This window comes from Asterias amurensis, chromosome 11 (assembly GCF_032118995.1).
Source record: "Asterias amurensis chromosome 11, ASM3211899v1".
Taxonomy (NCBI): domain Eukaryota; kingdom Metazoa; phylum Echinodermata; class Asteroidea; order Forcipulatida; family Asteriidae; genus Asterias; species Asterias amurensis.
In genome coordinates, this window is record NC_092658.1 from 4,567,916 (window position 1) to 4,584,243 (window position 16,328).

At 39.1% G+C, this 16,328-nt stretch overlaps 1 protein-coding gene and 1 pseudogene across 1 annotated transcript; both read left to right on the plus strand.

The window, feature by feature from the left end:
- The first annotated feature begins 1,180 nt into the window (after nucleotides 1-1,180).
- LOC139944002 (integrator complex subunit 15-like) lies at nucleotides 1,181-12,758 on the plus strand. The gene is made up of 7 exons (XM_071940930.1): nucleotides 1,181-1,292; nucleotides 1,996-2,225; nucleotides 2,620-2,859; nucleotides 4,277-4,439; nucleotides 5,009-5,545; nucleotides 6,167-6,206; nucleotides 9,495-12,758. Exons 1-7 carry the CDS (start codon nucleotides 1,181-1,183, stop codon nucleotides 9,538-9,540), a joined length of 1,368 nt encoding a protein of 455 aa, XP_071797031.1. The 3' UTR covers nucleotides 9,541-12,758.
- Nucleotides 12,759-15,647: 2,889 nt separating this feature from the next.
- On the plus strand, nucleotides 15,648-16,328 carry LOC139944005 (uncharacterized; annotated as a pseudogene).

A 16,328-nucleotide genomic window follows, 5' to 3' on the forward strand; every position in this document is an offset into this window, starting at 1 on the left:
GAACTTGGGTTTAAGGGAAATGTAACCGAAGATTGTAAGAAATATTAAATTATTTGCTCTGATATCAATATTTTGGTACATGTTGCAAGACATGACCATGTTGCCATAGTATGAGGTAAGGCTAACTGGGTCAGGTCGGATCGGTCGGGTCAGGTCAAGTTGGGTTAGGTCAGACATGGTCAGGCGCGTATCGGCTTAAAAAACATTTAATTGAAAAGATGCCGGCTACCGATTTACTGCCACCAGTAAATCGGTGGACGGCATCCTTCCATAGTTGTTGATTTAATGAGTTGCATTGCTCAAAAGTTAACAGCTGATGATGCTGTCTTCAAAACAAAAACCATTCTTTCACATGAAAACGGACAAAAATGGCTGATGTGGTGTGAGACAATGATACAATCCCAAGCACTTTTTAGTTTTTAACTAACCATCATCAGTGGATACATAAAAGCAATAGCCAAAAAATATTTAAATCTACATTATTTTGGGTTGAATCGTCCAAAAAATGGACCTCGCATCAGATTTTCCGTTGCACTAAGGGATTGAGAACATCTTCATCGTCAATCATGCAGGCTGCAGTAATGTTGGGGTGGGAAAACTGAATAAGTTATATTATCTGGCCGGTGGGTTTGGGTTGGGGTGGGGTGGTTGAGCGGGGACAATGCATCTGATCCATTATTTTATTTCGGTCGTGCGGGTCACGGGAAATCATGGTCAGGGTTTCGGAGTTTTCGGGGGATTGAAACAAATCTTGTTCAGCGGTGGGATGGTGGTGCTCCTGTTTTTTTTTTCTTCAAAAAGAAGACAAAACTAATAGCCCCTTAGTGCTGGTAAGTCAACGGAATGTCTCTAGGTCCATTGTTGAACCTCTTTTGTTCTCAGATGCCAAATGGGTCTCAGGTATGCACATTCCGCACTCGAGTGCTTTGAGATCGCTGTGTGCATAACAGTAGGCATAGGCAAAATTTAATGATACACTGCTAGGCCTCTACCCGTCAAGTTATGGCAGCTGAAACTAATTTTCCAGCTAGATTTGTCAGTATTTCGATTTTGTGAACATAGGTTGTGACCCTATTTTATCTTCAAGGAAGAAACAAGTAATAACCTTACATCAGTGCAGCTGTTGCAGCGCCTGCTGTGCACTGTTTCAGGGAATTTCAGGCTCATAATAAAAATTATCATGGAGACCAATAATAATCAATGCAGTTATTTCGCAGACCCTAGTGAATACTCAACTATTGGTGGCGCCCTTGCGATTAGACAAGAAATGGCGTCCTACACGATTGGTCCAGGTGTGTATTTACGTGCATTTTAGTTTTGTTTTGAATGAGTTTATTACATGTATTGTGGAATTTTACAGTCTATAAAGTAATGGTATCTTGCCCAACAAGGACAAACAAGTGTCATGAGCGTGATTCTAACCCTCACTCTGCTCTGATCACTCTATCATCGGTCAGACTTAAAAAAATTTAAAAAAAATTATTTTATTTTAATTCAAATTGATTTCTGTTTTGATTTTGATTGATTGATGGGGATTGATGCATCCATATCAATTATCGGATAACTTTCCGTATGGCGCCACCACTTTTTCACTCATTTTTACAAAAAGGGATATATCAATCGGGTAAATTAGATACTATATTATTTTATTTCGAATGAAAAAGTGGTGGCGCCATACGGAAACTTTTCCTCCCCAAATAATAATAATAACTAATTATTTTTATATAACGCTTTACTTTACACACCCGAAGTGTCTACTCTAAACATGGACATGTTTTTTTTTTAATCATTCGAAGTCATGACTATTACATGACAATGGATGATATTAAAGATCAGACAATGAGAAGGTTATAAAGTTAGAAGATAAACTGTGGTAGGTTTATACATTGCAGGCTGGCATAGATTATCCAAAAGAAGGATTAATCTACAAGTGTATTTATAAAACCGCAGTGGATGGTATTTAATCAGTTTTACTTCAATTTGATATCTTTTCAGAGGACGTATGTTTGTGGTACTCTGACACCCACTTAAGACTCCCAGAGCTTCGTAAAACTCTACAGCGCCAAGATTTCCCCCGAGCAACGCGTACATTACTAGAGTGGATTCATCGCTACTTTGTACAATGTGAGAATTTTCCTCCCGGGAAATTCCCAAATCAGGAATGCGTCCGTCAACTCATCGCAGAGTTTGTGTTCTACAGAAATTCTGGTACAAGTAGAGTGCAGGTACTTTGTTTGTTTGTTTATTAGACAATCTCCACAGAGTTCTTAAAACTTAGAGTACAACAAACAAAAACTGTAAACTAAGTACAAGAAGCATAAAAGACACATGAATCTGACGACTTGGTGAGGATAAATAAAAAGACAAATGAGAAAGATCATCTCTTAGAACTTGTTTAACTCATTTTGATTCTGATCTAATAAACTAAAGACAAAGGTTCACGTTTCATTCCTGGTATCCAAACAATTGTGTCTTCTTTTCCCAATTGAGACATTCATTCTGTTTACCAACATTCAGTCACCTCTGTCAGAAAAAGAAATACAAATGGGTATTTTACTTTGGTGATTTAGCGATGTGTCTGTTTTAAACAAGAAACTAATATCCCTCTTCCATTCACAGCAAAAATTGTCGGCCATTCAAGAACTGCGACTCCTGGAAGAACTTTGCAACCATTTTCAGATCAGCAAGAACCTGATCACAAGACACAATGTCTTTGATGCCTTCTTCGGTTGTAAAGCAGGACCCGTACAGATCGGCGATGAACACAGGACTGGAGCACTGAGTAAACTAGTCTCCATGGCTGTTGCTGTTAACTGTATCCCCGTTCTTGACTGTGCTGCTGTGTTGATCCACAACCAGGTACACAAATAATTATCAGTTTAGTTTTCAAAGTTCATTTATAGACCAATTTAAGGACTCACTCCGCGGTAAGTGCAGTTCATAACGATCCTATTAGCTAAAGTACATGTAGTAGTCCCAGCCAATTTTATATACCTTCCACCCAGGTAGTAGTTATAAAGCAGGACAGTTCTTTTCAGAAGTCTCCCGAACAATCTGATAAATCTACTCCGCAGTAGTAGAATATAGAAAGACAGTTCTCTAAAGAACAAACTCTACCTGGCAAGTAGAAACACACGGTGTAACCGCAAACCAAATAATCTTAATATATTGTCCTTTTTAGCACTGAATGGTGAAATATAAATAAGCATACAATCATTATTACACTTTTTGTTACAAAGACACCAAATGAATAAAAGGTAAGTATTGAGTAACTCATTGCAGATCTTGATCTTGTACATACAGAGCAATATTTTCAGGAGTCGCCTAAATCCATTGTACATGCTTAAATAATTTTTGTCTCACTTGAGACAAAAACTTTGTTCAGTGAAATTTCTTTACTAATTAATTATCAAAAAGTGGAGCATATAATATTTCAAGGGAAGCTTTCTGCTATCATTATCTTTAAACAATGTAAGTTTAATCTAAAATCTGTGGACAATTTTGTTTTGTGTTGTATAAAAAGTGCCCAAACCCATAAATCCTGATTTGGAATGCTAGTTTGCCTTGTGTATCATGCCCTTTTACCATGTACATTCAAATCAAATGTCTCAAATGGTTTGGAGTAGTTGACCTACTGGCTGTTGTTAATACACAGGGACCACTCTGTCACCCACTCAGTTTATTGTGCAAATGTCTTTAAAGGAACCAATGCATTGTATTGGTCGAGTTGGTCTTTGAAAAGTTTCTGTAACCGTTTGTTATAAAATGCATATGATTAGAAAGATATTTTAAAAGTAGAATATAATGATCCACACAAGTATCACTCGAAATTGCGTGGTTTTCCTTTTACCTCGTTGACAAACACGGTCGGCCATTTATGGGAGTCAAATTTTTGACTCCCATAAATGGCCGTCCGTGTTAGTTCGCAAAGTAAAAGGAAAACCAAGCACTTTCGAGGCAAATGTGTGTGGATCATTGTATTCTACTTTTAAAACACCTTTCTAACCATAAATGCATTTTATAACAGACGGTTACAAATGCTTTTCAAATACCAACTCGACCGATCCAAGGCAACGTGTTCCTTTAAATGGTATAAACATGAAATAGTAGTTGAAAACATGTAGTTGACTGTGTATAAATCCTGGCTGTTGTTAATCCACAGGGAGCATCAGAGGCCACTCTGTTACTTAATCAGAGTGTTGTGCAAATGTCTTAAATAGTAAACATAAAACAGTAGTTGAATACTGTATAAATCCTGGCTGTTGTTAATCCACAGGGAGCATCAGAGGCCACTCTGGCACTCACTCAGAGTATCGTGCAAGACTTTTGCATCTTGATTCCAGATGCTAAAGCACTACTCAAGGACCTTGTGGATTCTTCACCCCTGTTTGTGAGTCGGTTCATGGCGTGTCTGGCTGCACTTTATGATGTGGATAGAGGTAGGTACATGACTGCAAACTGGGTCAAACGGTTGGCTTTTGCTCCCGTTGTCTGACTGCATGTTGCCCCCCCATTTCATACTCTCTCTTATTTTTCTGGCCACACCCTCTCATTCTGTTGGACACAGTCCATGGCCTGGATCACCATTCTTCTGCCCTGTAGCTGCTGCCAATGGCCTTAGTTGTAGCCAATGCTGCTCGGTTTGCAAAGAGCCAGGTCTTTTTGACTTGATCAAAATGTCCGCAATTTAGTCTTTGGCTGCTATGGAATATTTTGAATGAATCAACCACCAATGAATAAATGAATGGTATTTGCTGAGCAATTAAGAACAAAGTAGAGTTCCCGGATAAGCAACAATTTAATAAGGAACTGATTGTAAACAAGTGGTGCAATAAGCTTTTTGATTACATTAACTTTTTACAAATTCAATTTTGTTTCACGAAATTCTCTCATTACTGTTAATAATTTGTATAATGGGTGTTTTTTATTCAAAACTTATTTCCTAGTGAATTTAAGATTACAGGAACTTGTAGTTGCTTAGTTGTTTTTGGTTGACATTGCATTTCAGATCCAAAGAAGAAGAATTTACCACCAGTGTCATTACTGGAGGTAATAGCCAGTTGGATCAACAAACGTCCACTCATATTCATCGAGCATCTCCTGAACCCCCCACCAGGTATCCCATCATTCCACAGCGGAGGTCAAGACCAGGGGTCATCGCGGCTCCAGGGACCCTTCCCGGGATTGATCAAGGCATGCGTCACTTCTCCGCTAGTCCTCAACAGACCAATCTCCAAGACTGACGTCACTACCCACAGAGAGGAGCAATCCACTGAGCATCATCTCTACTCCAAGCTCCATCTTGGCATCCTCCAGGCGCTCCTCGCAACTCAGAACAGACAAAAACAACGGTCGTCACTTCCATCCAAAGTCAAGCTTGACGAATTGGTGTCGGTTAGGGACATAGAGGGCGCTATTAACAGCCTGCAGAGGCTGCTGAATGGAGGCCATGTTGTTGACGAAGAGGTTATTCATATTTCCTTGGACAGACTTGCTCAAGTAGTGCAGGTAGCCATGTCGACAGGGGCACTAGCCAGTTCTAAAAGTAAGTACCTTTCAAACCTTTCTATTTGTTCAAAACCTTTCTATAAGAATTGTCCCAACAATTTTCTGTCACAAATATGCTATATTTTGCCTAACTGCAATTAACCTAAGCAGTGTCCCGATTAAATTGGCAACAGACTTTGTATAAAACACCAAGCCTTGGAGTTGAGAGGGCAAGGCTATTTTCATTTTTACAAAGGGCCTTTCTGCGAAGTGGTTTATTACTTTAAAATTGAAAAGTCGCCTACCTTTAAGGTGGTCCCTCTGCTGCCGCTTCACAGGTAGTTTTGTTAACTTGAGAGTAATCCCTGGCTACACAGCAGTTACAGGTTGAATGCTATTGAGATATTGGGGAGACCACCAACATATGGGCCAGATAACTCAGTTGGTCATTTCATAAGTCACAGGTTCACATCGCGCTCATTTTGTCTTTGTTCACCAACCACCTCCCTCACAAGAAATAAACAAAAAAATATATGAATTAAATAAAAAGTAATTAACAGATGATTTAGCATCACAATTGTGATACAGGGCACTGCTAAGATTAAATAAAACAAAACATTAAAAATTAATAGTCTGCTTTATTGTTTTTGGTAATCGGATGTTCTTTCTGTTTTCTCAGGTACTCTTAAGACAGCATTTGATGGTCTTCCTAACAATCAGTAAGTTTTTTTCTTCTTTTGTTTCTTTACACCTCTTTTAACCCATTAATTTGACGCATTTTGGTTTTTGCTAATAGCCCTAGTAGGCATGTACTGAGAAAATAACGGGAAAATCCACGCTTGTTTCCGCTGTTTGCCGTGTAATGACATGTGTTTACTATAAATCCGTAATTCTCGATGTCGAGAATTGATAATTGTTTTAATGTTTTCTCAAAAAGTAAAGCATTTCGTTGAATAATATTTCAAGAGAAGTCTTTTACCATTACCTTCTGTAAATTCTGTAAGTTATTTGTAAATCTGTGAACTTTTATTTTGTTTTCTGTTCCGAAAGTGTATAATGGCTTTAAATGTGTTAGTGAAACAGGTTAACATGTCATCCCCTCCCAGTCCTTCCTCTGTACTTCCCACATCCACCCCAGGAGAATCTACAAACTCTTACCCAGTCATGGATCAATCATGTTTGTTTACTGACCTTACAACCAACTAATCAACTCAACGTGGTTCAGCGTCTGATCACATGTTCAACGGTGTCCCTCTGGTACAATTGTACTTCTCTATCACTTGATCTAACTAAAATGGTGCACCCCGCTAAAAAAATAAAATGAGAGAAAACAGAGCATTGGCCTCATTAATATTTTGTAGGCCCTCAAAATCATCTATATTTACTAGACAGATAAAGGGATACAGTGTAATAATGTTGCACAATTAGTGACCTGCTGGGGTTGTCGACTGAAAGCACACAAATTGTGCAACCAACAAGGGTGTTTTTTCTTTTATTATTCTCTTGCAATTTCGATGACCTATTCAGTCCAGATTTTATTATGCATATGTTGGGATACACCAGGGCCCAATTTCATAGCGATGCTAAGCACACAAATTTGAAATTTCTTTCTTGATAAAAACAGGATTACCAACCAAATTTCCACTTGTTGCATATATTGCTTGTTTAATACTGGTATTCAGCTGTTGTTTGCTTGTCCTGAATCACGTGGAAATTTGGTTGGTAATCCTGTTTTTATCAAGGAAGAAATTTCATGCTAAGCAAATTGTTGTGCTTAGCAGCTCTATGAAATTGGGCCCAAGTGAGAATGCTGGTCTTTGACAATTACAAAAGGTGTCCAGTGCCTTGAAATGTATGGTACTTAGCAGCAACTGAGCAAACCAAAAAGTAGATGGAGAGATAGTCATGGTGATACAGAGACAGACAAAAAAGGTTTTGCCTTTTTATTTTAATCCTTGAACCCAGAACTACTTGACAGAAACTACTTCCTGCCAAGTCTGTTTCCAATTTCCACTTTCTGGATAAGAACCAGATATCCCGTGAGGATGCTATCTATAAATGTCAAGCTCAATTCCGTCTAGCAATCATTGAGGTTTAAGGGTGACATACAGGAGATTAGCAGTGTGAAAAAGTTCCACTGAGGAAAATCACTGAACTTACACACGTTTTGTAGGCAGGGTTGGATTTTGTTGCGTAACTGTTGAGTTACATACAATTAAGATTCTATTAAATTCTCCAGCACTTAGGCCTATGATTTGAATCCACCTTCTCTAATGTCCACAGGCATGATATTATTTATACTTTTGTCTGATTTATGATTTTGTTTGAAGAAAAACTGTGATTAGTTATAGCCTCAAAAGTCTATTAAAACCTACACCATATGAATGAGTACATGTAGGTCAGCCCTTGTACTTAAACAGCCTATAAAGGATGATCTCAAATATATAGATATTACAGTTTTCTAACAGCTGCAGTCCATCCAGGAAACATATAAAATATAATGTGTCTCTTACCTCACGTTAAACATGGTAAAAATGGGTTTTTCTCCAGAACGCTCCAAGCCAAATTTCTGAAAAACGTGGGGTTAAACAAGCCCGTGCGACAAAGAAATCGTGACGTCAGTGGCGGCTATTTGGTGTGGAAATGCCAAAGCTGGAGAACTGTGTTCAAAACCAATAGGGGAAAATCGTCACTGGCGTCTAGGGTCATTATAATAGATAAGCTGTTTTTGACTCTCGGCTGAAAAAGCCCCGCGGCCAGGTGCATTTTTGACTCGAGTTATTTATTACTAAATGCAAATTTTGAGAGTAAAATGGTTATTAACCATGTTAACCGGTATCTGCGATGTCTATTTGGCCATAAAAAGGTAATAGTTGACATATTGAGATCATCCTTTATTGGCTCGTTATTGTAATTGTCCTGCTTGATAGTATAAAACATTGTGAAAAACGGCTCCCTCTGAAGTAACAGAGTTTTTGAGAAAAACAACTTTCCACAAAGTAATTTTCCACAAATTTTATTCTGAGACCTCATAATTAGATTTTGAGGTCTCGAAATCAAGCATCTGAAAGCACACAACTTCGTGTGACTAGGTTTTTTTTTTTTTTTTTTCATATCTCGCAGCTACGACGACCAATTTTGTTCAATTGTTTTCTATTTTATGCATATAATGTTGAGATACACCAAGTTAGAAGACTGGTCTTTGACAATTACCAATAGTGTCCAGTGTCGTTAAAGGTAGTTCTGTAGATATTAAGCATAATGACCAGAATAAGAAATTAGCAAAGAGCCAGGGCTCAAGTTGGCTTTTATCTATATGCACATGAAGGAAGTTGTGCAGCTCTGACTCACAGTGAAATGTCATACATTGTACCTTATTTATAGTTTGGCAGGCATAGGCAGTAAGTTATGTAGCTCCTCTAGAGAAATGCTAGCATTGCTCCTCTGGAGAAATGCTAGCATTTCAAAGGTTGTGCGAGATATCAATGGAGGGCCTGTTGTCTGAAGTAACTTATGTCATGCCATTTCATATACCATGCTGTACTTATTACAAGGTTTACCAGTGGACACTATTGGTAAATGTCAACGAACAGCATGACCAGTCTTCTCACTTGGTGAATCTCAACAATGCATATAATAACAAACCTGTGAAAATTTGAGCTCAATTGGTCGTCAAAGTTGCGAGATATTATTGGAAGAAAAAAAAACACCCTTGTCACACGTAGTGTGCTTTCAGATGCTTGATTTCGAGACCTCAAATTCTAAATCTGAGGTCTCAAAGTCAAATTCATGAAAAATTACTTCTTTCTCGAAAACTACATTACATGTACTTCAGAGGGAGCCGTTTCTCACAATGTTTTCTACTACCAACCTCTGCCCATTACTCGTCACCAAGTAAGGTTTTATGCTAATAATTATTTTGAGTAATTACCAATAGTGTCCACTGTCTTTAATAACTTAAAACACTCCATAGGCCTCTCTTAATATTTTCTCTTTCTTCTCTGCAGATTACTGTCTCTGGTTTTGGACCATGAGGGCGCTATACCAAGCTAACAGTGCAGTGTACAGATTGTGGAATTGGACTTGTTGTAATCAGGGACCATTTTCATTGAGCTGCTTAAGCACAACACAATCCTGTTTACCACAAAAAGGTTACCAGCCAAAATAGCATTTCATGTTCAGTAGTTGTAACTGGTATCCTGCTTAGTTTTGCTGAGCTGTAAAATTGTAAATCAATGTTTTCTGATTAAGCAGCTTCATAAAAAATTGGCCCAGGACTATCACAGCAATGACAACATAATGAGTAGGGCGCCCTCAGCTAGAGGTCGAAGGATGCTAGTTCATTGGCCCCTGATCTGCACCATGCGTACAACATGTGTGTTATCCATTGTTTCATAAGTCTTGTCCAAGGCTCTTTTTACGCAACCACCGGCCTGCTCTGAATTCACGCACTGCATAGATACTGAACCGCACGGTACATAACAGTACTTGATACTGTGGGGTCGAGCATGTTTTTCCAAGGTTTTAACCTCGTACAACAAGGCCTGGGCCCAATTTCATGACTCTGCTTACAGTAAGCACAGAATCGGCACTTATGGAAGCAGGGAATTCTGTGCTTACGACAAGCGTATTTCATGGGGTAGCGACGAATTTTGGCTTCTGCACGTCCGTACTTTACTAGGCATTCTACGCTTACAAGGCTAGCACAGACATTTGGCGCTTGCACGTAAGCGAGGAATCGTGATCGTAAGCGCAGAATTCGGCGGTAAGCAGAGCCATGAAATTGGGCCCAGGTCAGTTGCAGCTTCATTTGTACGAGGTACAACCTTGAAAAACCATTCTTCGACCCCATGGTATCAAGTACTGCTATGTACACTCCATGCAGTATAGTATCTGCAGTTCGTGAATTCAGAGCGGGTCTGTGCTTGTGTAAAGAGCCTCGGACAAGGCTAATGTTTCATCACCTTTTAACAACTAAGATGGCGGCGTTATGATGTCAATGAATAACGACCATAACATGTGGAGAACACTTAATATTTCTACATTGTGTGTAGGTTATGTGTACATGATATCCTTAAGAGAAACTCATGGCATTGTTAATACATCAAGTTATTTTTATGTACATAATATAGTTTTGGAATGAAGTACATTGTAGGTCAGTGTATGTTTTTCCTGATCAGGTTTGCGCACTGGTACATGTACATGTTTTAAAGTAATTTGTATTCTTTATAATTTATGAAGTATATTTTACTACTTCTTTGCATCAGGAAAGGGCCAAGCCTCATGACTCTGCTAACTGCTAAATTCGGCGCTCACCATACTCCGCTTACTGTGCAAGCGCCGAATTTCTGCACTAGCTGCATTTGCAAAGTATATGCCTAGTATAATGTGCAAAAAGCAAACAATTCCCTGCTCGACCTGTAAAATACGCTTGATTTTATCACAGCATTCTCTGCTTTTGGAAGTGCGGATTCTTCGCTTATGTGAAAGCAGTGCAACGAAAGGCCCCTGGTGCTCTGAAAATAAACTGATGAGCAAATTTGAAAATCTCCCTGATTGCAAGATGCATTGATGAAGGTCTATTGACTGCACCTAGGCTCCCATAGAGTAAATTGGACCCCACTCAGGAAGGTGGACTTAATCTTTGATTGGGCAACTTTAAATTTAAGGGAAAGTTTACCTTTGGTTTTTGGATAGATAAACCATTTGATTGTTTGAATCCTACATGTATACATGTAAATGTATTTACAATAAAACTTAACTGTACAAATTTAATTTCAAAGGGAAATGTATTTTGATTTGTGCATAGAGGTTCCAATGTTTTGTATGACTGAGATTGGCTGTTGCCAGCTTGGTATTTATACCCCCCCTTGTGGGAGTTTGCCGAGTTCCCTTAATGGAAAGATCATCTAAACAAAGCCAATATGTAAACTTAGAAGTCTACTTAAATACAACTATTAAATCAGACTGCCTTCAGAAAGAAACACTAAACAAAATCTTTAATTTTTAAAAATCAGTTTATTACAAAATACTTTTCATGAAATAACATAGTATGTATTTCTATTCATTTATCGTTTCCGTTTTGTAGTTTTTACAAAGTGTACATTTGTACAAAGTTGTCAACTTGTTTAAAAAAAAAAAAAAAAAAAATACATTACCTTTTAATGTATATTCCACCGAATTTCACAGAGTGCATGACCTATGTAATAAATAACATAGTAAAACTGCAAAAATTGTTTCTTGTTTCAAAAGTTAAATTTTCTTGTGTCTGGTTACTGTTCAAGTATATGTGTGTCATCTCCTATTGCATTGAAATTCCCATTAAACAATACTCTGAATACCTTGAAATTATGTTCTTGCAATTCCTAAGACATCTCACTTAAAAAATCAACCAAGGAAAAAAAATACAAATGGTTTTGTTTGTGTATGAACAATTGTGAATTTTTTAAGATTGCGGTATTACAATAAAATATATGTATTTCCAAAGTTTCGTTTCAAACTGAATAATATTCTTCATTCTGCTTCCAAAGACTCTCATATGAGGTCATATGAGGGGGGGGGGGGGGCACTTTATATTTTCACCTACTTTCACTAGTTTTGTAACTGACCACTATAGGCAGCAAGGACATCAGTGCCAACAGGCCCACCTTTAAAGGTACCAAGCAGTTGGTTGGCATTTCATAATCTCAAACTACATTTATAACTCGGGCAAAGAGGCCCTATTAAAAGTAATTTGTTGCTTTTAGACTGCCTTTTTAAGCAGAGGTGAATACAAATCAGTGGATTGGCTTATTATGTAGGATCATCAACATTTTCTCCTTTGATTGGTGACCCAGACGACTCCAATTGATAACAAGCTAGTAGCTCCTATCAGTCTAAAACTGCCTCCGTGCTGGCCCGCCAAGGACCTATACGTAAGATGTGATCAGCACAAGGGGGCATATGATGGATTGAAGATTAAGTAGCAACTATTATTGATTGTTTTGAGACATTAATTTATGTAATAATATACGCCCCCCCCCCCCTCTTTTCAACACGGATTTTTTCCTTGAATTCAGTTGATACCTTTTACTCTACTTATTACTTATTGAATTCAGTTGTGGAAGCCAAAGACAGTCATGATTGTAGTGAAGTGGGGGATAGAGTTTACTTGCTCGAGACAGCAGGTACGTCCTATCAAACTATCAACACAGACATAAAGATACATGCCACGAGTCAAAGTGAAGATGATACGCGTCAACTACGACAGCAGCTGTATGAATATCGCAAAAGAAACACATCACAAAATTGATGAAACATTTTTTGCGAATGATAATTTTATACCGGTCTCACAAATCTAGCCCTTATAATTTTTATTGCTCCACATATAGCTACGTCTCATAGAAATGCTCCTTCACAGTTCCAAGAGTTTGTTTTAGATAAGCTATGATGCAATTACATTTGAACTTAGCCTTTCAAGATCTTGCATAAAGGTTTAATATCCCAATGGTTACTACTTTGATAAGTGGATACATATGATGGATTTAAGATTATGTCATCTCATCGTGTGACCTGAAGAAGAACTTTTAAGAAGAAATGTTCCTTGTGATTTCATGAGAGCCTTTGGTGACAAAGTAGCAACTATGATTGATTGTTTTGAAATATTTATAGATTGTCCAAGTAATTTATTGCCAAGAGCTCAAATTATAAGCATCACAAAGTGGTGAAATATCAAATAGGCATTACACCACATGTTTTTATTTTATTTCAAAAGCATTGGGAGGTAGAGTCAGCGATGAACATTTGACAGAAAATAGTGGGTTTTAGACTAAAGGAATAAGAAAGAGTTTCTACTTCCAAGAATTAAGATCATCGAGGTCAAGCAGAGAGAGAGATGAGGAGGCACCGAGTTTCTCAACCCAATCAATGGAGAAAATTCAAGGCAAAAGTAAGAAATTTTCTGATGATATATCAAGTTATGGCGAAGCGGCTGCAAGGAGATGTTGTGCTAGTCAATCGAGGTTTTGACATTGCAGAAAGTGTTGGGTTTTATTGAGCCAGATTAGCAATTCCAGCATCCACTTAGGGAAAGCCTGCACTTGCAAGAAAAATTGCAAATCTACGAAAAACGACAGATTTTAATTTGTTGGAATCTTTGTTGTTTGATTCTCTGTTGTTCATTTATTGCATTCAAAACAGAATAATGCATGCACAAGAATTCAAAAAAGGTGCATGCAAAAGAATATGAGCTCTTGCAGCAAACAAAAAGAGAGCTGAGATACTTTTAACAACAAAGGCTGCCTTCAAGAAAAAAGGCAGCTGTCGCTGATGGAGAAGGCAGGTTTGTTATTCGAAGCCAAGCAGAGAAAAGATGGTCTGCAAGAAAGCTTTGGAGGCTCTTGCAAAGAAGAATGCACCAGAAAGGAGACCATGGTGGGAAGGTGAACTGTCTCTATAGTTATCACCCCACTTTCACTATGTTCAGGTAAATATGAAGATATGAAGTGGTACATGAAGATCTACCGGGGCCTACAGTGCACATAGGCGCTTCGGATTGCCTCTCTACATGACGTCGGCACACATTTAGTGCAGGGAGGAAACCTGCTCCCCAACATCACCCTTTGCAGAAGGCTGCTGTACACGTCCTAGTTCCACACTCTTGGAGGAAACCATCTAGTGTCTGCACTGAAAGAGCTGACAGATGACACAATGTACAGCGGACTGAAGACAATATACGTGAAGATCTACCGGGGCCTACAGTGCACCGAGGGACTTCGGGTTGCCTCTCTACATAACGTCGGCACACATTTAGTGCCGGGATGTAACCTGCTGAACAACGTCACCCTTTGCAGAAGGATGCTTGCACCAAGGCCGCGATGAGGAGCTTGACAATCTGCTTATTTTGTGAAATAATAAAACTGGCACAGGAAAGAGCTGGCGTTAGAGTGAATGGTGACGAGAGACGCCTAATATTTGCAGGATCGGGCCCATGGCAACAACTGGGGGAGGGTAGTGACCCATCTACTTGAACACGCGGAGCCGGTGGCCAAATTTACCAGCAATACATGCAACGGAACGCATGTCAGCAAATCGTATGACATGTGTGTGGTAATAAACCGTCTAAAACAAAAAACCGCAATTTATACATGGACAGTAACACCTGATTCCTACATGGACAGTAACACCTGATTCCTACATGGACAGTAACACCTGATTCCTACATGGACAGTAACACCTGATTCCTACATGGACAGTAACACCCGATTCCTACATGGACAGTAACGCCCAACTTCTACCTTCTTAGCTTTTAATTTCGGTTGTCTCTTTTTCTAATTTTCCTGGTTGTTCTCTGCATTTTAATCATTGTAATGTATATTTGTTGTTGTTTACTTTATTGAATTTGTCTTCTCTCTTTGTAATAATGTGTAATATTGTTTTTTAATGGTTTTATACTTCAATTCTAAATTGTCATGCAGCTTTGAACAGCTTTGTCTGGAATTGGTGCATTATAAATACATTTTTATTATTATTCATTAAGATGATTGTTGTTGTCAAGGAACGGGTCATTGGAACACATGTAGTTGTCTTTACACCAGACCTGAAACTCCTGCAATATCAGACCACAGACCTGGGAGAGCCAGCCTAGGTATGGGAACATACCGTCACTTAATCTACTTTTTTCTGCAGCTATTGTGTTTGCAGGTGGGAGCTGTGCCAAGACTACCGGATTTTCGATTTTTTTTTTGAAGATCGCCACCATCAGCGAGATGTCCTTTTTTAATCATCAGAAGTCTTTTCTTCATCCAGCTGTTGAGCGCTACTGAAAGACTACACTGTCTGACCTCCTGGCAGAAATGAAAGCAGCAGGACCGTTTGGTACGACGGTCGTGCCAAAAGCCCTGGCTATTCAGCTAAATTTGGCGCCTACAGTATCATTGATCTGGACAGGGACAAGATAGTTGACGCACAGTTGGTATAGTAAGGTTTCTACTTTAGTTACATTATTGTGCCAGTATTTTTTGTGCATGGAGCATTTCCATACATAGAACACTAAGTTCACCACATCCAGCTAGATGTATGTACTTAGAAAACTCCTCTTCAAAAACTCATTATCCTAGGATAGCCTACCATTCAATGGAGATCTCAAATAGAAACAGGAGAGACATAATTACATTGGATGATCAAAGTGCCATAATATCGTGCTATTCTTGGTAGACCGAAGCCGATCACACCAAAGACCTGCCCGGTTAAACAAATGTGGGGAATGTAAAAAGGAATTCACCTCACAGACGATCCTCAGAAGACATATTGAGGAAGAACACCCCAGTAAGAAGACTTGGATGCAGTGCCCATATTGCAGTCAAAGCTTCAACTGTAAACACGACTTGGACCGTCACTGGAACACAATACACCAGGCTGGGCGAGGAAGCAGTAGGCAACCTGGCCCATCACAAAGGAGACCATCCCCGGAACCAGAAGTACCCGCACTCCAGGCCGACGACCAGGACGACATGGTCAGCCTTCAGCTGGGGAGCGTAGAGAGAGAAATCATCAGGGGGTTTGAGTCCCCAACACCCCAGCAACCGGCTGCCAGTGTATTGATGCCTGTCGCCATCCCCCACCCCATTCCAGCGACCGTCACCAATCCTGTGAGTCGCCAAATGAAAGATGAGGGCACACAGATGACCAGTCAGGCTAGGGCCACCTGACTTACTCACCGGACCATCAGAGAACTACTCGGCAAACAAGGAAAGGTTGCTTCTCGCCTTATCCAAGAACGTTTTGCGCCAGAGACTAGGGCCAAACTGACAGTAGGGTCTGACGATCACGTCTACTTAAAAGTTTCTTAAAGGTAGTGATTA

Excerpts from the sequence above, each read along its gene's own strand:
- LOC139944002 (XM_071940930.1), top strand. The coding sequence starts at position 1,181 with ATGGAGACCAATAATAATCAATGCAGTTATTTCGCAGACCCTAGTGAA. Across the intron at positions 1,293-1,995 it reads GTCCTACACGATTGGTCCAG|AGGACGTATGTTTGTGGTAC; the intron begins GTGTGTATTTAC and ends ATATCTTTTCAG. Across the intron at positions 4,440-5,008 it reads ACTTTATGATGTGGATAGAG|ATCCAAAGAAGAAGAATTTA; the intron begins GTAGGTACATGA and ends ATTGCATTTCAG.